Raw genomic sequence first — 23,587 nt, 5'->3', positions numbered from 1 at the left:
AGGGATGTTGTTGCTCAACTATTTGAACTTGGATTGATGGATCATCAAAGGAGAGATAGTTTTTAAGTTACTTTTTTTGGTCTGCAGATACAGATACCACGGTGTTCTTTCAACAGAGATGATAGAGAGTAAATATTTGTGATTTTTACCCCCACCCCCATTTTTTTTTATGTTTGAACCAAATTAAATGTCATTTTGCAGGCTTCAGCAGAAGTGGAAAGGCTCACCAAACTAAAGCAAGCAGAATGAAAGAACTTGTTTTTAAGAAAGGTCAGAGTTAGAGGAAATTTGCAGACTGACTCATATTGAACCCGATATTAGTACTGCTGCTGAAAAAGCCAGTGCATTAATAGATTCGGGTATGTTCCCTGTTCCCTGTTGCTTTTATAGATTAATTTTCTGTTATGTATCATAACTCAGCGACTTAGGCAAATCTGGTTTTGTTTGGAATTTCCTAGGAAGAGCTCACATTACTGAATTTTCTGATCCCATGCAGGTCTAGTTGATCCATCTGAACTATTAGCTAACATTGAAGCACAGATACTAAAGGTAAAAGAGGAAGCTTTGAGCAGAAGAGAAATAACAGATAGGATTGATAAGTGGCTTTCTGCCTGTGAAGAGGAGAATTGGCTTGATGAATATAATCAAGTAAGCCTGAACTTCTGTTCTACAAGATTCATAAACACCCTGATAGGATACAGCCAGCCAGGGTTTTGCCTTTTCATTTTCCTGCTTAAATACTTTGTTGTTATTTGTTTTTTCGAACTTGTGTTTCATTGTATATGGTGGCATTCTATATTGATATCTTATTGGGTATTGGCCCTCATTTTTCATTTAAATTCAAGGGAGATTCTTGCATGGAGTCAATGCAACTTGTGCAATCCAGTAATCCACAGTAAAACTTACTATATTTTTAAGTGAATTAAAGTGATATTGGAGTGAAAAAGAGAAAAAGGTTGGAGTGGGACAAAAATTTCAGAATCATAAAAATTTTCATACTGTTCATACTTTCTCCTTTTCTTATCCAGCTTTTGGCCCTTTCTTATTTGTTATAATCTTGTTCAACTCATACTTAATTGATCTGATGTGGCAACTACAATGCATTATTTTTATTCGGGCAGTACTGCCAATTAGGATACTATATTACTACTAACTAAAGGCATGAATTAGTTATCCATTTGACTATGGACTTCAAGTCTTTTGGTTTGAATAAATATTGTGTTTTCTCTCAACTCTAAAAGTAATCTCAATGAATTTCAGGATGACAATCGGTACAATGCTGGGAGAGGTGCCCACATTAGCCTTAAACGGGCAGAGCGAGCCAGAGTTACTGTAAGCAAAATTCCAGGTATTGCCTTAATTAATGAAATCCCGTGTATGTTTATCAAGAGTTCCATTTGAACCTGTGTAATAGTTTTGTTCTCTTTGCAGCAATGGTTGACAATCTTATAAATAAAACATTAATCTGGGAAGATGAAAACAAGACTCATTTTCTATATGATGGGGTGAGCTTTGAAGTGGTCTTAAATGTTTCTAGTTTTTCTGTTTTGTTATTGTTATTGTTTTTTGTTTTTTTAAATTACCACCATGTTCTTTGATGGAAGCTAAATCTAATTGTGATACTATTTGTAGGTACGCTTGGTGTCAATTTTGGATGATTATAAGCTTACCAGACAACTGAAAGAAGAAGAAAAGAGACGATGCAGGGTAGGTTTACCTGTTTATCTGTATTTCCTCTATGCATTATCTTTTGGGGTATAAAAAATGGTATAATTATGCTTTTCCTCCACAAATTGATCTGTGAATAACTTATGTTTTGACCAGTTAATCTGCTTACGTATTTCACAAGATACCAATTAAAAAAATAGTTTTTTTTTAATTTTTGTTTCACAATTTGTAAAACATTTATTATGTATTTTCTTGAATCTTGCAGGACCAAAAGAAGCTGCATGATCTACTCCTTAATCAAAAGGAAGCCATGTATGGGTCTAAACCTAGTCCACGCAAAAGTAACAGCTTTAGGAAGACAAATGGGTATCGAGCAAACGGCAATGGTTCTTCTATGCCTCCTACACTCGCCGTAACTCTGTTAGTGTGGTGGATCATCCGATCTACTTACACCTCGTTCCTACTCTGGCCGCCAGAATGGATATTTTAAGGAAATGAGAAGATTGTCCACTGCACCTTTGAACTTCGTAGCTATATCGAAGGAAGATTCGATGTCATCATATACTTCGCATTGTGGTTCAGAGCCTGAGTCTCCTCCCCAGCTCTAACTAAAAAGAAGAAAGAAACAAAAAATGGTAGGTTGTGGTTACCAATTGTATAATATAAATCATTGTAAGCTAGAGCTATGGTTTTGCCAACAATATACAGTATTGGAAATATATTTAAATATGCTGACACTTTTTCACTTGTGCAGGAGTAGGCTTAATATTTTCTTGGGTATCTGTAACAACATTATCGAGAGCAAGAACCAGGCTCAGAACCTTGTGAATATGAGATCAGATGGATTGTACACTAGTAATTTGTTTGTATAAAAAGCTGAGATTGATATATATATGTACATGGACAATGTTAACTGACATTGAGGACTAGAACTAGGGTGTTTATGCTATGGAAGAACGAAAGTTTTCCCCGAAGTGTGTTGATACTTGGTAGGGATACTTGAGGAATGGGACTCCTTTAATTGTAGAGAGAGGGTTATGGTAATAATATATAGTGTTTGACTTTGACCGTTAGACCATAAATGCTAGATGAACAAGTCATTGTAACCAAGTTTAACCAAGTGTCTTTAAGTGTGTTTTTTTATTTGCGTTATTCGCACGTTCAATTTCAGTTTCAATTTCAGCATTTTCTTCACCTCTTTCCAATTTAGTTGGACTTGGATAGTTGGATGTTAAAAATATTTATAGGCGCAGCATTACATTCTATATGTTGTGACTTATGAGTTTCGTTTTATTGTATTCCATGTGTCTAAAGCATATGGATATCATTTCATATCTAAAGCGGGAACAGAGATCATTTGATTCATTATTTTTTGTTTTAGGAAAACTATGCTTTGTAATGTGCATTGCACTCAGCATGAAAGTTTTTATCAATCTCAGACTTGCAATCAAGAGCGTTTATTTCAGTAATACAGTAATTGGCTCAGTATGTATGGGGTTGATTTTTTTAGATATGGACGTAATGTGTGTGCTATGCATGGTCATGGATAAGATAGGTGTTTTCTTCTGATATGGAGATTAATTTTTTCGAATTTGTCACTAACAAATCGGACTTTCAGTTTTTTTGAGTTATAAAAATTTCAATGCAAATCTATGGGTAGAAATTCTTGGTATAATTTTTTTATTTCATCGTAAAATAAGTGAGAGGATTCAATTAGTATATTTAAAAGATTTAAAATGAAAAATCATAAATTTAAGGGTTAGATTTGTAGATTTCATATCACGGCAAACATACCAAACTTCAATAAAGCTGAGAGACACTCTTAGAAAGTCAATATCAAAATTTAAGTGTATGGTATTATTGTTATTTGTTAACCACTTGTAAGCTTTAAATATTCTAATTTTACCTTTTGCTTTTTAAGTTTTGAGTAAATACCTATATTAGTCCTTAAATAAAAAATCAAATACTTTAATTTTCAATAAATTTTTATGGTTTTCAAAATGGATTGATTTCTCCATAAAAAGAATTAATTTGTGTTATAATAAAATTTGTTAAGAATTTATTTATCCAATATGTTTATTAAAATTTTATTAAAAGTTATAGAACTTTTTATTTGAGGGGTGTTAGAAATGACATTTCTACTCGAATATGTGGGTACCCGCTCTGGGACGGGTTCTCTTGTAGGGCATGGCGAGTTCTCTAGCCGGACCAGTTCGAGTTCAGGGTGAAAATCCGTCCTTACGCGCCTCATTGTGACTTTGTACACACGAACCTCCTATATTACTCTAAAGCAGATTATACATTCTTATTGGTACAAACAAAATCAACTTCACTGATTGAGATCTTACAAATCCAATAAACCAAAAAATAAGAAGTTACTTGTTTTTATCCCTACTGTCCGCGTAGACCATCATTTTAGGCTATCAACAAAAAATAGAGATGTGTTTTTGTCCCTGAGTTAAAATTCTTATTTCTTATTCGTTTCGCATGTCCACTGTTACTTTTGATTGAGAAGTAAATCCTTATAGTTTAAATTTAAATAAAACATAAATTTCAATGTAGAAAAATAAATTTCTTCTCAGGAAAATCCGCTTTTAAACATCTTTCATAAAAATTCAAAATAACCGTAATAAAAAAATAATTTTAATAATAATATTCTATCCCTTAATTAAGTCAAATATTGATTCACGTTCAATATGGAATAAAATAAAGTCATCTAATAACGTATAAATTTAAAAAAAAGTGTAAAATAAGTATTTGTAACATTCAATTTTTTTTTAAAGATAGCATAGAACCTTTAGATTGAAAGTTTGAAACTACAATCATCAAGAAAAAAAACAAAGTTATGAGCTTTTATTTTAAACACAGAATCACATGAAAATGTGTTTTAATGAATCTAACATTTTTATTGCCTTATGTCAAAATGTTTTGGGCTTTTTTGGTATAGAAATATTTTGGGCCTTTTTTAAGCCAGACTTATATAAAATGTTTTAATGGGTCTAACTTTTTTTTGCCTTATATGTTTTCTCACAAATATATTATATGGGTGAATTAAACAGATTTGACATTTCAAGTCCAAAAAAAAAAAAAAAACAGATTTGACATTTGAGGATACTTTGACCATTTAGTAAAAATTTCAAAGGAAAACAAAACAGCACAATATATATACATAGGTGGAACTTAGTGTAATTATTTAAATTAATTAACGATTTTTATACATAAAATTATCTCCGCATTAGTTTTTAATATATATATATATATATATAAAGAAAACAGAAGAGTTGAGAATGCTCAGAACGATTGCGTTGGTGGAGCCGGAGAACGCTTGGCAGCCCCGCGACTTGGCCCTTGGAACCGTCAGACTCGAGGGACTCACTCACTAGACACTAGGGTTCGCGATGGAAATGGAGGAAGATATTTTATACAATCCTGCAGTGGAAAATGATCCTCTGAGAAGCGCTACGTTCCAACGCTTGAAATCATTGTCCTTGCAACTTCTGCAGCTTTTGCAGAACCCTCACACTGTCACTCACGCCCACGCTCCTATCACTCACCTCCTTCACTTCCTTCAGACTTCTTCTCCCTCCAATTTGCAGCCCTTCTTCGAGTATGTATCGACTTCCCTTCACTATTTATTTATTTTACATTCTCTGCAAATATGATAACTTTATCATCCATGAATATCTGATGAACTACCGGTAGTAGTATCGATAGCTAAATACTTGTCACAATTCACTCTGCAACCCCATTTTACCCAGGAAACAAATGTCTAATTAATAACGAATTCTATTGTTTTAGCACATAGTTTGCTACCTTTCGTTATCAGATTACAAATATTCCCTTAGAAAGCATTGGGTTTGCGGTATTTAGGACGGAGAATTTATTACGCAATGTAATCGTAAATGAGCGAACCAAGGTACTATGAACCTCACTGGTGAAAATAACTTGGAAGGTAAAGAAACCAAGTTGCATGCAAACTAATAATACTCTGGTGACACATAGTTTATAATAGGACACAGTAATGTAGTTCAGTCATTTACCTAGTCCCACCCAGTAGGAAAATGCGGTTATCCTTATGTTTTTCGTTGTCTGTATTTTTATTTAGCTGCTTTGGCAAATGAATCCTGTTTTGAAATTTTGGAATTTATAGGATTGCTTCTTGTGATTATTTGATGCCTACTTTATTTTACGGTGTTAATTTTCGTTTTGTCTCTCTTCTTTCAGCTACACTTTGTTTCCATTACTTTTGCTTCTCGATGCAGCAATTCAATGCAGATCTACTCAGAAAGTTGATTCTCAAGAAAAGTTTACTATGTCAGATATTCCAAACTCAACCCTGAAAGTGAGTGATAGTGTGGCTGAAGGTGTAGTTAACTGTTTGCAAGAGCTTCTGAGGAAGTGCTGTTTGATGTCTGTGGAACAGGTAGGTGGATTGGCCTGTGGTCTGGATTCTATACAAAATATGAAATATTGCTTTTGGAATTTAATTTACTTTAAATTGGCTTAATTAGAAGTAGTGTGTCAAATGTGTAATGACGAACTTTCAACGTTAGGAGAAAAGAAAAAAAAAAAGAATCTAGGGCACGTGTTTTGTTCACTTCGCATAAACGGAAAATTCCTAATACAGAACTGAAAAGACAGAGTAGAGAGAGAAAGCGAGAAGAGATATTTCTCTAAATTGTGTTTATTGACTCAATTGAGTGTCTTCTCTGTTTATATAAAGAGAATGGTAGCCTTTTTTTTTTTTGGGGGGGGGGGGTTGGGGGTTGGGTGGGGAGGGAGCTACCACAGTGGTAGTTTGGACCTTTCACTGTTAAATTAGTTACAGCTGGTACAGCTGTCATCCTAGGAAGTTGCTTCTATTCATACTTTTCTCTAAGCCTAGCTGAGACTCCCTAGCCTACTCTATTAATCCATGAAAGCATTTTATTTTTTAATTTCAATCCCTGAAGCTAAAGCACGACAAATTGTATTACAATCATAATGCTCAAGATTGAATTATCTCTAATTATTTTTATAGCATAAAATTGAGAACAAATGAAAATATTCATGCAATTAGATATGCCTTTCTGTGGTTTCAGCTCATGGTTTGTTTAAGTGATCCGTTATAATGCTTCTTTACACTGCTTTGCAAACTTGCTATGATTTGAACTTCTGGATAATTTCATCATAGTGAAATGGTTTTAAAAGTTAAGTGCAACAGACATTTAGTCTCTGAACAAGTGAGTGCTTGGAAAAATGTTTTGTTGAGGTATTTTTGCTAAGCCAAAGTATATTGATTTTCCATGTTGACATAGCCCACCGAAATTAGCCTTGAGCAGCTATTTAAACTGACTCTTGCTGTGTTGTGTTGTTTTGTGTAAGAAAAGTAAATGAAATTGAAACTCAATTGTGATGTTCTTTAACAGATGGTTGTGCTATTAAAGAAGTTAACGTATGGGGCCTTGCTTACCCCTGCTGAGGCTTCAGAGGAGTTTCGTGAAGGAATTATTTTGTGTTTCAGGGCACTGCTTTTGGGTTTATCTCCCTGTTCTGATGTGTCTTGTTCATGTAAACAAATTTCTGGCATGCCTGCACTTTCAGATGACCTTCATAATGATGCAATCCATCATAAATGTTTCAAATCTGGTTCAGATTCAGAAGAATGTTTACTTGCATTTCTCCGATCTCAAAGTGCATCAGCTGCTGTTGGACATTGGCTTTCACTTCTTCTCAAAGTATGTTGACTTAATTTTGTTTGTTTTGTTTTTGGTTTAATTTTCTTGGAGAAACACAGTTCAGTTCTTTCAAAATGGTTCTTAGGCTTTTAGCTACATTTTGTAATAGAATAACCAAACTATATTCTAAGTGCATAATTGTAAGTGCATTATGTTATATATTGATCAAGACTGGAGATCTAGATGCAAACCTCCCTGTCTTCTTGCTATTGAAAGTTGCTTACCTGATATTGTTAGTCTGTAGTAACAATTTGGTTTTATGAAAGGCTGCCGATACAGAGGCTGCAAGGGGACAAAAGGGCTCTGCAAGACTTCGAATTGAAGCCTTCAAAACTCTGCGGGTACTGGTTGCTAAGGTAATTTTAGGACAGGTTATTTGGGAAGGTTATGATAGTTATTTTTTAAATTTATTTATTTCTTTTGAAGAGAATTCATAGATCTCAAAGGAGAGTTAGTATTTGCTCAAAAATAAGGTAATAGAGGGGGGAGGTGGTGCACAAACAAGTTAATTAGTGAAACAAAGAGAAGGAAAAAATTTTGAGTAAATAAACATCTTGGTCCATAAAAGATTCATGTGATATCAACTAGGCCCTGAGTCTCACATTATCAAATAAGTTATTGAAATTCACCTATGATATCACTTTAATTCCTAAAAGTTTTTGACATCATAAGTTCCTTCATTAACATGACATCACTTTGGTCCTTGAAAGATACATGTGACATTTACTTGATCTCCCTCTTTTAGATGAAGTTCGATTTTTTTTCCCCCGAAGACTTGCTTGATGTTACATATATTCTTCACTCTTCAGTGACCAGAGTGATACCGCATTTGAATTTCTAGGGACTTATTTGGTGTCAAAATAGTTAAAGAACTGACATAAGTTCACATTTAAATTTTGGGGCTCTGATGGACATAAACAATGTTTTAGTGATTAATTTGATGTCAGTCAGATGCATGTTTTAGGGCTAAAAAGCATATCCAGAACAAAAGATATTTTATTCCATTATAACTGTAAGCATAAAAAATTCTTGAAATGTTAAAAATTTCAATTTGACTTTGCCTTTCTTGCATCTATAAAATCATATGCTTTTGTTAAAACTGGTATTTATTGAATGAAAATGCAGAAATTACAATAGAATAGAAAATGATAGCAGAGGAATTTCGAGAGTCCTCTTCTCTCCTAGCCTAGGCCTTTCCAAGTCTTTTCCTGCCTCTCACCTAATCAGCTCCTCCTTTTATTGCCTTCTCTCAAATTAATTATCATAATTAGCATTCAACTCCAACGATTACGCCTCCTTGATTCTCTCATCTGACTAATCCAATCATCAATTATTGTCACTCAATTATTGTCACTTATGATTACACATTTCTCCTGCCTATTATTCCTCCCTTTTCTTTATTGCTTCTTCTCGAATAATGATAAGGTAGTAAAGGGATTATTTTCTTCCCTTTGCTGCTGAGTCAGCATTCTCTCTCTCTCCAAGGTATGTAACAGCTTTCAGGCTAGCTGAACCACTTAAAATGAACATCATATAACTCTATGAAGCACTAATGTGATCTATGAACCACGGGTAGTCATCAGTTTGAATTAGGATTATATACTAATTAGCAATATAAAGAGTGCCTTTGCTGTCTATAGCTTTTCCTATACGTCACTTTAATTCATTAATACTTCTTCATTTTGTATTAAACTTTGTACTTACTAAAAGATGCATCAAAGCTATACTGTGTTCCGATCTTAGCCAATACTTTTTGCATGTGTGCATGCATGTGCGCTTGCGTCCGAATGTCTTCGTGCCAGGGTGTGCATAGCATGCTGAATATACCTTGCAGTCACTTCTCGTACCCATACTAAAGAGTATCCTCCTATCTTCTGTAGTTATTCTTCTCTTCATCATATTGGTATTCATCTTTAATCAAATGGGAAAAAAAAGGAGTATTGTGAACTAGAATTGTAGCCTATCATAATTGGGTAATTTTTGTTGTGTTTTTGGTGCTGTGGTTGGTCACTTTATTTTTTGGACAAAGGGATTGGTGATCCCTTCAGAGCCAATTTTTTCTTTTCTACATTTTTTGCCAGCCTTTCTCTATCTTATTTTATTTATATAATCAATTTATTTTATTGGCCTACTTATGCAGGTTGGTTCTGCAGATGCATTAGCCTTCTTTTTACCCGGTGTTGTTAGTCAATTTGCTAAAGTCTTGCATGGTGCAAAAACAATGATTAGTGGGGCAGCTGGAAGCATGGAAGCTATTGAGCAAGCGATTAGAGGTTTAGCAGAGTTTCTTATGTTAGTTCTTCAGGATGATGCTAATGCATTTGCCATGGATAATGAAGTGACTTCAAACTTTGATTCAAATGGTCTTAAATCCAGTAGTTCTCTTTTGAGGGAGCTTCGTCATTTGCCAATTAAAGATAGCATTAAGATAAAAGCTGAGGAGGATGGAAGTGTTGAGTCAAGGAAAATCCCTTGCACACGAAGTCAACTTCAAGTAATGGAGAGTACTGATCCTTACAGGGAGAACTCGTCCTTTCATGTGAATCGAACAAAAGATTGGGTGCAGAAAACATCAGCACATGTAAAAAAGCTGTTGTCTGCAACCTTTCCACATGTAAGGCTTTATTGTTGTTAATTTCCTTAACATTTTTAGTGTTCGGCAGAATCTAGAGTTTCAGTGCTTTCTTTGTAGTTAGATATGATAGTGATTTAATGTTTTAACTGACCAATGAAACCATCGAATCTCAGATCTGTATTCACCCTTCACATAAGTTGAGAAAAGGACTTGTTGATGCCATAAGAGGACTCTTACTGGAATGCTGTCACACACTGGGGGAGAGTAGACTGATGTTTTTGGTGAGCTCTGAACTGCTTATCTGGAACTACTGTTTGTTAGGTTTGTGACAATGTGCCATCCATATGTTTTTCCTATAATTAACATATGTTCTGAAACTTGCTCCAGTGAGTCTTAATATTCATAATAGTCTACCCTTCAAGATACCCTCAATAGAAAAAAACAAACAATAGAAAAAACTTATTTTAGGCATAGTTTCCAAACTTGACATGTCTTGAGAAGAAGTTCCTCAAAAAATTGTCATGGGTTTTTTACACCAAATAGAGGCCAAATGTGTAATACTTTTCCACGAAACATGCATGTCTAAAAATCTACCAAGTGAGATGTGAGAAATATGCTCCAACCAAATACTCCAAATAATGGCTTATATGGCACATGCCTCAAAGATTTGGCTTCCTATGTTCTCCCTCAAGCAAGAAAAATTAGTCAAACAACTACTGTGGTATGGCACACCAAACACTCCCCAAAGATGGCAAACGAAATGTTGGCAAAGTAGGCCACATGACAATGCATAAAACAAATGTGATATTGATTCTGAATTCACCCTACATAACACACATCAAAGAAAATAGTCTTATGTGGCCTCCAAACCACCAAAAATATTATTGGTATTATGTTAAGGATATCTATCCAAATGAAGTATTTGACCATAGGATGAGCTTTGGGGTCCAAATTAGTTCTTTTGCTTTTGTCTTTTGATTCTCTATCTATATTGTTTCCTTTGCAATAATAAATTTCATCTTCTATTGAGAACAGTAAAATTCTCTAGCCAGCAACACTCAATCATGGAAAAGATATCCACTCTTTGATAGCTTGTTTTATCCATGTCTATCTCATTGGTCAGTAGAGGAATAGGGGATTGACAGGGCATGGGTTATCTTTGGTTTCAATTTTTTGGTCCAATACATTGGGGAATGTACATCTAAATCTGTTTAGCTATTCTTATTAAGAATTCTTCTTTCACTCGATTTACCTTTCTTTTCTATCCCAATTTTCTATTTGAATATTGTTTACAAACACATTCATTTCATGTGTTTGATACAATGTGACTTCATGTTCCATCATCTGGGTAGTGTGTTTTCAAAAAAAGCTCATTATTTTTTTTAATTTCTTCATCAAAAGGTTATTTAATCTAGTGATTGTATTAGAGTCATTTGATAATTTTTATAGTCGTGTTTATGGAAATTTCATAAACAATTCTGTCGAGGTAATTCATTTTCTTTTCATGGTTATTTGCTTCACTCCTACCCTTCCGATCTTAGTTTATTGTGTTTGGCTTTTAGAGTATTTTATTGTTAATCTTCTGTTGTTAATTGGTTTTATTTTAATTTGTTTTGGTAATTATTCAGGAGTGCTTATGTTCCTTAGTTGTGGATGACTCTGATGATGTGTCTTTAACTGCTCAAGATTTCCTTGATTCGTTATTTTTCTCACAACATTCAAAAGCTCTTATAGAACATGATGCTACAGAGATATTTATCAGGTGCTTCTATTTGTGCACAAATACATATTCTGATAACAGACTCCTTTTTTCTTTTTTCTAATTCCGCAATATTATTTATTCCTAATGCAGGCACCTTGAAAAGCTTCCCAAAATGATCCTTGGAAATGAGGAGTCACTTGCAGTATTACATGCTCAGCAGTTACTAACAATAATATTTTATTCTGGTCCTCATCTGTTGGTGGATCATCTCCAGTCTCCTGTATGTTCTTCCTATATTATATGTTTCTGTTTCCCTAAATACGCATGTCTGTGTCAGTAACCCACATGTAATAAACGGAAGAACCTAATATGAATCTTGTGTTACAAAGTGGTAAGTTTAACATGGAAAGATAAATTAATGACAGGACATCTGTATCATTGACATTGGAATAGGGCTTTGTTTGGTAGATCCACTTTCATGATACTGATTTAGGAAACTTTTGATTGTCAAAAGTTTTTCTTTTATGTTGGGGTAAGTTAAAGAACTAGGAAAACTAGGTAATTGGGAAAGTGTTATGGTATTGAGAATGAGATTAATAGTGCATGCTAAGTAAATACACTAGGCTCAAGGGGACAAGGTTTATATAATCACTGTAGGCATAAGTATTTGAGGATCATCATTATATGACTCCTCCAGTGAATTTATTTTCCTTCTTCCTCGTTTTGTTTTCTCTTTACCTTTCTACTATCCCTCTTAACAAACTCATGTGGGCTGAGGTAGATCATATTTTACCAAGGGTTTCAAACTGTACCTATCATTCTAACAGCTTCCAACTACTATGTGCTTTATTTATTGAAGTGTTTGTGCTGTGATATGGGTTGTTTGTAACTTCTCTTGTTTGTTAATGCTGGGTATGCTGTCAGGAGGAGGTGTTATTGATTTTATTCACAACTCACAGATAAACACGCCAAAGAGAATCATTTATTGGGAGCATAAAGCCTTGACTTTGAAAGTACTCAAAGGAGTAAGGCTCCCCAATCAGGATACCTTTAGCGTGCATTTGGTTGGTGGGTGTGTCTACCCAAGACTACTCGTTCTCTGTTTGGCTAGTAAGACACAAAATTCTTGTAGACATGGGAAGACACAAAGGCACATAGAGATACAAAATTTGTGTATAGCACTGAGGGGTGGAACACTGATCTCGAGACATAGACAATATTTTTAACATTAATTTTTCAAAATTACCCTTCAAATCCTTCTCCTTTCTCTGTCTCTTTTCATCCCTTCCACTTCCAAAACACAGAGAGTTTCTTTAACCTCTAATCTTCTCTTCTTGCCACTCCGGCCACCGCTGCCTCTCTTCCTCCTTTCCTTCCACCCAAATAACCGTCGCCTCTCTTCTTGTCACCAGACCACCACCGCCTTTCTTCCACCCAAACCACCTCCTCTCCTCCCTTTCTTCCACTCAGATCACCTCTACCACCCCATCCCTTCCTCCCTTTTCTCCCCCTTGCTTCTTTTTTGCTCTTCACGGTTGTCTCTTCGCTGCCGTCACCTTTTGCAGTTGTTGCCTCTACTTCACATCTCATTGACGATCCATATCTACGCACCGTTCTCCCTTATGTCACCATGTTTCCAGATCCGTTCTCCATTCTCTCGCACACCGTGTTTCCAGATCTGTTTTCCCTTCTGTCACCATGTTCCAGATCTGTTCTCCCTTCTCTCACCATTTTTTTTGTTTTTGTATAATTTAATTTTTTATTTGTTTGAATTTTGGTTAAGTTTTGTTAAAATAATTTTGTATTAATTTTGTTGGATTGATTTTTTTTGTTGATATTTGTTGGATTAAATTTGTTATTTAATTTTAGATTGTTATTGGTTTGTTTTTGATTGAGATGGTGGCTGATTGTTAATGGTGGTGGTTTGGTTGAGATGGTAATTGTGTAGTGGTGGTACTGATAATAATTTACAATAAGGGTAATATTGAAATTTAACAAGATTATGATTTGTGTCTTCTATCTTGTACTTGTATACCAAACAAATTTAAAAATTTGTGTCTTAATGTGTCTATGTCTTTAGTGTTTATGTCTCTGTCTATGTATTAAAAGATACACACAACAAATGCGGCCTTAGCTATAACTAGTATAACCCAGCCCAATAACTTGTGTGTCTATTAATTCTGAAAAATCAGGTTACCTTTCGTTATAACTAGCATAAGCTCAGCTCAATAACTCTCAATAATGTACTCAGGTGATAAGACTAACACTTGTTCAACCTAGAGAATATAGTATAATAGTATACATGTTACTTGTATATAATCCAGGTTGTTTGGCCTTTGTTATCACATGCTTCTCATACTCCCATATTAGAAGAGAGATCAGATAGAACATGATGCCTTTTATTTATCTGTTTTACACATCTTTAGTTTAGTCATAGTAAAGTCTTTTCTGATTTATTTTCCATGGAAATTTCTTATTTCTTATACCTGAAAAGCGATCAGGTGGGAGCTGCTAGATTCCTAGATGTGTTTGCAACTTGTCTAAGCCATAATTCAGTTTTTTCTGGTTCACTTGGTACACTCATTTCAACAAGTAGATCATCAACAATGGGATACCTTCCCTCCATTACTGAGTTGAAGTCTGGAGCTAGTTTCTTCAACTATGGACTTCCTCGTATAAATTCTGGTTTATATGAATCCTCGAAGTTTAGCCTTATTGAAGAAAACAGTATACAAGAACCTCTGAAAACTCCCCAGAAGAACTATGAACTTCCTCATATGCCCCCTTGGTTTAGTTATGTTGGTAGTCCTAAACTATACAAGCTGCTTGCTGGGATTCTCCGACTCGTTGGTTTATCTTTAATGGCAGGTGATTCTGAATTCAGTGTGTTTTTTCTCCTCCTGTTGCTCTGAGAGTGTTTTACTATGACATCTACTGAGTCTATTATCATCTTGTGTCATTGATAGATAGAAGTGAAGGGCTTCTGTCACATGTGACTGAGACCCTTCTTGGTTACTTCCGTAAATTGGTTTCTGAGCTCCGTTTGAAAGAGTACAATAAAGAAAGCTGGCAGTTGTGGTATGACAGGACTGGTTCAGGACAGTTATTGCGGCAAGCAAGCACAGCTGTGTGCATGCTCAATGAGATTATATTTGGTCTATCAGATCAAGCAATCAATGGTTTTTCTAGAATGTTCCATAGATCTACTAAAAGAGGAGTCCAGCCTCAGTCTTACAAACTTGATTGTACATTTTCTGAATCTTTGTGGAACATGCCAAAGGATAAAGTCATAAGGAGTTGTTTGGTTGATTGCATTGGTGGGATCTTACATGAGTATTTGTCTGCTGAGGTGTGGAATTTACCACTTGAGTGCAGAGTAGCTGACATGGACCTTAATGTTCCAGTTGAAGATATTAGTCTATACTTCTTTCAGGATGTTGCTATGCTACATGAGGTAAGACACTTTTTCCCTGAAGCTGACATGGCATGTTTATTCTCATCCATTTGATGATATTACCATGTTCATATCCTCTAAAGTAGATTACTGTAACCTCCATGATATCTTCCTTGTGATTTGCGTAATAGGTTATTATTGACGGAATCGGAATCTTCAATCTCTGCCTTGGAAGAGATTTTGCTACAAGCGGTTTTCTTCATACTTCTCTTTATTTGCTGCTGGAAAATCTCAGTTCTCCAAATTTCCATGTCAAAAATTCTGCAGATTCTGTCTTGCATGTAGTTTCTGACATGTCTGGCTATCCAATGGTTGGTTTGTCCATGATAATCTTGATTTACATTTTAGACCTTTTTCCATGGATGTTAACTTACTAAATAAGTCTTTATGTAGGTTGGACAGTTAGTTTTGGAAAATGCAGATTACGTGATTGATTCAATATGTCGACAGTTGCGTCATTTGGACCTTAATCATCGTGTTCCAAATGTGCTAGCATCCATACTTTCCTACATTGGAGTGGCTCACAAGATATTGCCTCTACTGGATGAACCGGTATGATTATCTCCTCTTAGTACTGTTTTAAGGCAATTAGTGCATTGTTCTGGAATACCCTTTCCCTGACAGAGAGACTAGGTTCAATGTGCTTAGTTCGGGGGTGAAGTACAAGTTTGTTGGCCTTTTAACTTTTTCACTAGTTCATGTCTAGTGTTCTAAGTAAACTGTCAGGGCATGTTCATACTAAATGAAATTTCAGGTCCTGTGTACAGCAGAGCTCCAACTGCGTATATATATTACTGTGGGTTCTATATAAGATTTGGTCCATATCTTGTTGAAAGCTTTAGTCCAAAGGCCAGTTGTGTTTGAATATCCTTAGGCCTTAGCTGTATCCATTTTGGTTATGCTCCATGAAGATGATGCGTAGTGTACTTCAGTTGAAATAGGTGCTTAGAAACCATCAGGAAATTTCTGAACCTAAGACCAAAATCTAGTGCATATTTGCAAGATCTGAGAGAATTCAGAGTTTAGGTTGTTAGAATTTGTGATGGTAACCTAGAAATATATTGTATATTTAGATGTATATCAATATGATGTATGATGAGGAGTGCGTATTTATTGTAATAATGAAATAAACCTAATATCAAATTAAATAAACATAAAATCAATATGAGGCATACTTAGATTTAAATCTATAATATCCTAAAGATATTCTAACATAGGTTGAGCAGGTGCTCAAGGAAAGCGGAAGATGACCCTCTGGCAGTATTATCACTGATATAGTAGGATGTAGATACACTACTTCCATGAAGAGATGGATTACTATATTGAAATCCAAACTTGAACAAAAGTTCTTCCTAAACTCTGAAACCATCCCCATGGGGGTTGTTTAAGATTTTGTCTTTACTCTCAACCCTGGGGTTCGGTCATACATATTGCTCGATGAGTGACCATTTAGGAACGCAAAGTGGAAAAATGTCAAGTATCCAATCTTTTCAATGTTCCATTGTTTTGTTCTTTTTGTTTTGTTCAAAATATCCAAGAAAGTTTTTTTTTATCCGAAAAGAAAAAAAATCTGGCAAAGGTTGATTATATAAACAATGCTCAATCTGTATTGGGAAATGTTTGTGATTGCATTTATTTAGAGATTATTTATGAAATCATGTGTTCCTCTTGTGCTTATAGTTGTAAAAGGTAAGGAATTGCTGTCTGACATGCTTAAACTTTATTGATTACAGTTCTATGGTCTCATGATTTGCAATTTAACAGATGCATGCTGTCTCAGTGGAACTTGAAATACTAGCTAGACATCAGCATCCTGATTTAACAATTCCATTCTTGAAGGTGTGTTGCTAACTTGTTCCCTCTCTGTGTGCCTACATTTCTTATTGTGAAATTGTGTTCTCACTTCTCATTACTTATTTACTGTATTTATTTAGATGTCCTCATTCTTCGCCGCTTTATTCTTTTGGTGGTGTGGGCTTCTCATGAGAATTCTTACTAGGAGTCACCATTCACAATTGTAATTTTATATGTGATAGGATCAGGGATCTAGCAGAATTAAAGGGATTTTATTGATGAACTAGGGATTACAAATCACAATCCCTCATTGGAGTACACTGTTGGAACTACCAACTGTGGAGAGAATTTTTCCTCTCCTGAACTAACAAACTTCACAGAATTTTCTAACTGAATTGAAAACTAACTAACCACTGGTATTTATAGATAGCCACTAGGACTAGCACTACTGTCCCCAAAGCTGCTAAACTAGCTCAAAAAGAACAAACAAACCTGTTTCTACCGTTACTCTGCCCGCTGGACAACCACCTTGTCCTCAAGGTGGAACTCTGGAAAGGAGCTCCAATTGCTCCATTGCCTCTGGGACGGCTTCATGCTCCAACCAACCCCCCCTCTTCAGCCTTAGGTTCCATAACCAGCAATTTGAATTCCTTGTGCTTGCACACATGCTCTGCTGAGTATGGTTTATCACGGGAAAAGCATTCGCTTCGTGCACGTTTAGCTTTGTACTCCTCATTGCTAAGGTGCCACACTCCCTGCCGTTTCGGAGGCTCCACCCCTGATTCCGCACCCTTGCTTGCCGGACCCGTCGCCGCTGCTGCAAGTATCGGCTTGTTAGTAACGAAGTTGTCATATGCGTACCCACACTGTGGCCAGGAGCAGCCCGCAGTGCCATGTTACGATTCTCTACCTTCTGCGCCAACTCCATCAACTCATCCACGGTCTGGAACAAGAACAGCCTGCACTCCTCACTCACCTCAGGCTTCAACCCACTCAAAAACAAGTCAATCAGCAATTTTGGAGCCAGACCTCGCAGAGGACGTGCGTGCGGCACAAACTGATCAACGAAGTTCCACACGGTGCCTGTTTGTCTCAGCCTCAACAGCGATTGATAGGGACTTTGCAACCGTTCAGGTTGGAAGTGACGTGGTAACACCATTCGGAGGGACTGCCACTGCAGCGTCGGTGCGGTTGCCTCCCACCACTGGAACCACGTGAACGCGCGGCTTTCCATGGCGAACGTCGCCACCGCGAGCCATTCCTCCTCCGGCACCGCTTTGAGCAAGAACTGCTCCATATGCTCGGTCCAAGTCATCGTGTCCTCACCGCAAAAAATCAGGAGTTCCAGTTTTCTCCACTGCTCTGATGCGAGCCACCGACGGCCTGGTGCGATGCCGGAGAACTCCGTTTGTGACGGATCGGAACACCCTGCTCCATGGAATCCATTTGCGCATCGATCCTCTGCAGCATCTCCTGCAGCGCGCGGCGCAGGTCCTCAAAGCGGTCAAATCATGATTCCATTGCATCCATTCTCCCTTCCACTTTCTGCGATCATGGTTGTACCATTCATCACAAGCTTCCAGGATCCGTGGACTTCTGATACCAGTTGATAGGATCAGGGATATAGCAGAATTAGGGGATTTTATTGATGAACTAGGGATTGCAAATCACAATTCCTCATTGGAGTACATTGTGGAGAGAATTTTTCCTCTCCTGAACTAACAAACTTCACAGAATTTTCTAACTGAATTGAAAATTAACTAACCACTAGTATTTATAGGCAGCCACTAGGACTAGCACTACCGCCCCTAAACCTGCTAAACTATGCTAAAAAAGAACAAACCAACCTGTTTCTATCAATATGCATATTGGAGAACACCAGCCTTCAGATACTCCTCATTTTATTGCTAAAGAAGTTACAGCAAGCAGAAGCAAGGCTAGACAGCTGATAGACTAGTCACCATCTAATTAGTAGTATTCTAGGTAGCCTATTAAGTTATTAGCTTCGTAACAGCTGTTATACCTGTCCTTCATCTCCACCTTCTTCTGCAATCTACTTCTCTACTTCCCCTGCATTTATTCAAGCTTACTATGATTATGAACCTCATTATATATGTACATCTCCATATAATCCATGCATTCTACATTGCATCATCACATTACCATGCACATTCTCAGCTTGCTCCTTCTAGGGTTTCTACTCCTTCCAATTCCGGTTTCAACTATGTGGCATTAATAGCCATACCTGAATCTGTGATCAATTCGTCATAGTATCCAGATTCAGGAGCTACAGCTCTTGCTATTCCACAGTACTCAAATCTTATGTAGCATGCCTTTCCTTACCATGGTTCTGATCAGCACCATGTTGGATTTGGCCAAGGTCTGTGCATTTCTCCTGTTGGACATTTCAATATTCGTTCTCCTTATCTTTTAAAACTAAATAATGTGATTTATGACCCTAAAATTACTAAAAATTTATTACGGTATCCCTAGATAATCACTGTTTCTTTGAATTCTGGCCTTACAATTACTTAGTCAAATCACAGGCAACTAGGGATCTTCTCCTTGTGACATATCACTATATCAGTGAGAGATGGACTGTATTGGTTCCCATATTGCATATTCCAGCACCAGCTCCCTCACCTGCCGTTTACTAATGTTCAGAATAGTACTCACAATGCTAGAGCTGTTTCTGAGTGTTAAGCCATTATACTTCCCTTCAGCATGTATCTCTCTGAATGGGTAAAAGTAAAACAATAAAAAAACACTTAATTCTGATACCAATACTTGTCTTTGATTTCAGGCTGTAAGTGAAGTTGCCAGGGCTTCAAAACGTGAAGCTTGTGAATTGCCCCCACAGGCAGAGTCACTTGCCTTACATGTCAAGTCTGTAATCTCAACTGCAGAAGAAACCTCACAAGGTTCAGATTCAGAACCCACCTATAAGATTGCTGTTTTAATTTTTATAGTTCTCATTAAAACTTGATGTTGAATTCTGCGTTGTAACCTAAATACAAAATAATTCCTTCAATTAGTAGCAGTTACTAGTGGATTTTTTTTTATAGTAACAATGGTTGATCCTTGATTCTTACTGATTGAAGTCGTTGCTTGTAGATCAGTGCGAGATAATCTTATTCAAGTTAAATGATTCTAGAAGATATAGACAAACAGTTGGTTCTATTGCTGGTTCATGTGTTACTGCTGCAACCCCTCTTCTGGCTTCATACAAGCAAGAGATATGTTTGGCTTCCCTGGATATAATTGAGGTATCATTTTGTTGAAATTGAAATGCTTTATCACTTCAATTTATTGCATTTGACGTAGTTTATGGGAATTATAAGTGTATTATTCTTATCATTTTGGATTTTGGAAGCAGTTTTGTTGATTTTTCACTAATTGGTAGACATTGATGCTGCTATGACTGTTTGAGTTGTGTTAACCAGAAAACATAGATAAAAGGTCTAAAGTTGTGATGGACATTGACAGCTACAAATTACAAAGTAAGGTGTGGAAGAGGAAATTAGCGATGGCGAAAATAAGTAAAGATTATTGATTGCCTTAATGCCTACTAATGGATTAATTCACTTTTTTTTTTAAATCAAATGTGTATCAATAATAAAAAAAAGTGAAATTAGTCAAGATAATAAGTATGTTGCTCTTCTAATGATTGGTCTTGGGTTCAAGTTTTAAGAATAACAAAATATATTTTATAAATGAGTAAAGAAAAAGAATATTTTAGCAAGAAAAATGTGCATGAAACCTCACCCTATCCCCTTTATAGTTACAATTTAAGTCTACAAGGGAATCATTAGTTAATTAATTAGCATCATTGATAGTAATTAGTTATCCAGGCCTTAAGAAAGTAAAGGAACTTGCAGAACTAGGCAAGATATGAACACTCGTGAGCAATCCAACAAATATTACAGGGATGATGAATATATTTGGTAGTCGATAGATATTCCATAAACATCGGGTTATTACAATGCAGATGTTGACACAAATGGCAAGTGTTGGAAAATGCTTGTCAGTTATTGTTTTCTTTGATAAATATATAATGATGTCTTTTACTCTTTTCTTTGATAATGATTGATTATTTTGGGAGTTCAATTAAAACAATCAATTTATCTTTATTTCCCGTGTTGCTATTTGGATCTTTTCTGGTTTTAGGATGCCATGTTAGCATTAGCAAAAGTTGAAGCAACATATAAACATGAAAGAGAAATTAGAGAAGCAACAGAAGAAATGCTACAGTCACTATCGTTGTATCAGTTGAAGGATTCTTTGGACGCTACTAAAGAAGGTGTTGATGAAAATAGGCTGCTACCAGCAATGAATAAAATATGGCCATTCCTGGTAACTTGTATTCAGAACAGGAACCCAGTGGTGAGCAGTCCCTCTGAATTTTTTTTTCTCCTCATTAACATTAGGTTTTCAATTCTGTCATCCATATCTGGGTGTAAATGATGACCTGAAGTCAGTTGTTAAATGGCTAGTTCAAACTGGAAACTGCTGACCCAGTTGGTGGTCTGGTTCAGTTTTGCAATTAGACCGGGAATGCATATAACTGGTCAAAGTTGGTCAAACCCAGACGAACTATCATATTTTGACAACGGACTGGCCGAACTGCCGAAGGATCAAATTGGACGACCATGCCGTCGCTTCTGCTCGATCAAGCTGGGTTTTTTCAAAAATTCTTGAAACTGGGAGTCATTCATGGACCTTTTTCTTGTTAAGCGTCGTACTTTGGCAATTGCCATGCGTTCCATCATATAACTTAAATATTTATTTCATTTATATCCGGGTCACACTGTTCAACCAGTGGCCCAGTAACGCAACTAACCCTTTCAATCACAGTTGATTCTTAACTGCATTAAAGATACTTATTGAATGCAACTCATTTTTGACAGGCTGTCAGAAGATGTTTGAATGTTATCAGCAAGCTGGTGCAAATCTGTGGAGGAGATTTCTTCACACGACGTTTCCAAACTGATGGGAAGCACTTTTGGAAACTTCTTACCACATCCTCATTTCAGAAGTCCTATTTCAAGGAAAAGACCCCTTTACTACTTCCTTATAGAAGCAGTACCATGACTTCAGAGGATTCACTGGCTGAGACTTCCTATATCAAGGTTCAGATTGCACTGCTTAACATGATTGCAGATTTGTGCCAAAATAAGAGAAGCGCCCCAGCATTACAACTTGTTCTGAAGAAAGTAAGCGGTCTAGTTGTAGGGATAGCTTGTAGCAGCGTTATTGGACTCCGCAAGGCTTCTCTGAATGCCCTCCATGGGCTTGCATCTATTGATCCTGATCTGGCGTGGCTTCTTGTAGCTGATATCTACTACACTATGAAGAAGACAGAAATATTTTCTCCACCTAGACCAGATTTACCTGAGATATCTGAAATTCTCCCCTTTCCTACTTCTCCTAAAGAGCATCTATATGTGCAGTATGCAGAGCAGAGTTCTGGTTTTGACATAGATTTAGCCTCTTTGGAGGTTGTTTTCCAAGACATTAATTCTCAATATCAAATGTACAGGTGATATCCGAATTTGGTCATGGAAAACCATGTGCCTCCATGTCTTTTCTCGAGGCTAATCTCATGAAACTCATACCATCTATTTATAATATATGAAAACAGAGACTAACTCTTTCAATACATCCGTAATCTTTTAACTTTTTATTATCATGTCACATCAACTTAAATGATTAATTGGTATAATTTTCTTATTACTTATCTAATTGAATATTTTTGATTAATTATTCAAATTAATTTCTGAGATTTAATATCAGATATTTTAATCTTTTAAATTTTAAAATATACAAAATAGTCTATAATGTTTATCTCTTTTAGACAATACAGTCTTCTAATTTGATCTATTTAACCAAAATGACTGTTTTGAAATTTTCAATTTTTTTTCAGCATTGTTTTGATATTTTTAAACTCTGAGAAATGTTAAGCGAATTGGAAGGAGATTATATTGTTTAATAAAGATAAACATTGGAGATTGTTTCATGTATTTTGAACTCTGAAAAATCAAAGTATTCGATTTTTAAATTCTTAGATTTGGATAATTACTTATTAATCCTTTACTTTATATTCTCGTATAAGTTTAATATAAATATATATAACAAGATAGCCTTTTAATGTATTGGTAGTTTTATAATTTTTTATTATTATGCTATGTCAATTCAAGTGACTAATTGACACAATTCTTTTATGATTTATCTAATTAAAAGGCTAATTAGATATATTAAAAGGACGACCAAAAGGACGCCGTGCTTCGCCACATCATTGGAATAGTTTCTAGCCGCGACCTCCTCTCCATCTCCGCACGCAAGATCTTCTTATTATTTTGGTTCTGGATGATTTATTTTATTAATTTTGGATGTTTCTTTTTTTTAGATTTTAGAATTTTTTTTGTTTTTATGATTTTTTTTGGATTTTTTATGATTTTTTTAAATAATTTTAAATGTGTCTTTTTTTAGTGTTCAAATGTTCTTTTTTAAATAATTTTTGGATATTTCATTTTTTTTTAATTTTAAATGTTTTTTTTGTTACGATTCAAGTATTTTTTTATTAGATTTTGGATATTTTTTATATTAATGTTCTTTTTCCTTCTTCTTTTTGTAGAATTTAGATTTTTTAAATGATTTTAGATATTTTTTTATTATGT

At 35.6% G+C, this 23,587-nt stretch overlaps 1 protein-coding gene and 1 pseudogene across 2 annotated transcripts; both read left to right on the top strand.

The window, feature by feature from the left end:
- The first annotated feature begins 201 nt into the window (after positions 1–201).
- LOC112718096 (65-kDa microtubule-associated protein 7-like) lies at positions 202–2,572 on the top strand (annotated as a pseudogene).
- Positions 2,573–4,912: 2,340 nt separating this feature from the next.
- LOC112717178 (uncharacterized) lies at positions 4,913–22,569 on the top strand. Of its 2 annotated transcripts, none has more exons than XM_025769280.3 (17): positions 4,913–5,275; positions 5,893–6,091; positions 7,077–7,385; positions 7,652–7,741; positions 9,526–9,999; positions 10,134–10,241; positions 11,589–11,722; positions 11,813–11,942; positions 14,164–14,530; positions 14,629–15,116; positions 15,248–15,427; positions 15,510–15,668; positions 16,881–16,955; positions 19,714–19,831; positions 20,025–20,176; positions 21,078–21,293; positions 21,818–22,569. In XM_025769280.3, the coding sequence occupies exons 1-17, from the start codon at positions 5,067–5,069 to the stop codon at positions 22,451–22,453; spliced, it is 4,044 nt and encodes a 1,347-aa protein (XP_025625065.1). In that variant the 5' UTR covers positions 4,913–5,066; the 3' UTR covers positions 22,454–22,569. The 2 variants fall into 2 exon arrangements, with proteins under 2 accessions (XP_025625065.1, XP_025625067.1); XM_025769282.2 differs by having other exon boundaries at positions 4,916–5,275; positions 5,931–6,091.
- Positions 22,570–23,587: the final 1,018 nt, after the last annotated feature.

The sequence above is a fragment of the Arachis hypogaea genome, chromosome 10 (genome assembly GCF_003086295.3).
Source record: "Arachis hypogaea cultivar Tifrunner chromosome 10, arahy.Tifrunner.gnm2.J5K5, whole genome shotgun sequence".
In the NCBI taxonomy this organism is placed as follows: domain Eukaryota; kingdom Viridiplantae; phylum Streptophyta; class Magnoliopsida; order Fabales; family Fabaceae; genus Arachis; species Arachis hypogaea.
The sequence above is the reverse complement of the archived record's forward strand: the minus strand, read 5'-3'. Positions and strand labels throughout refer to the sequence as shown.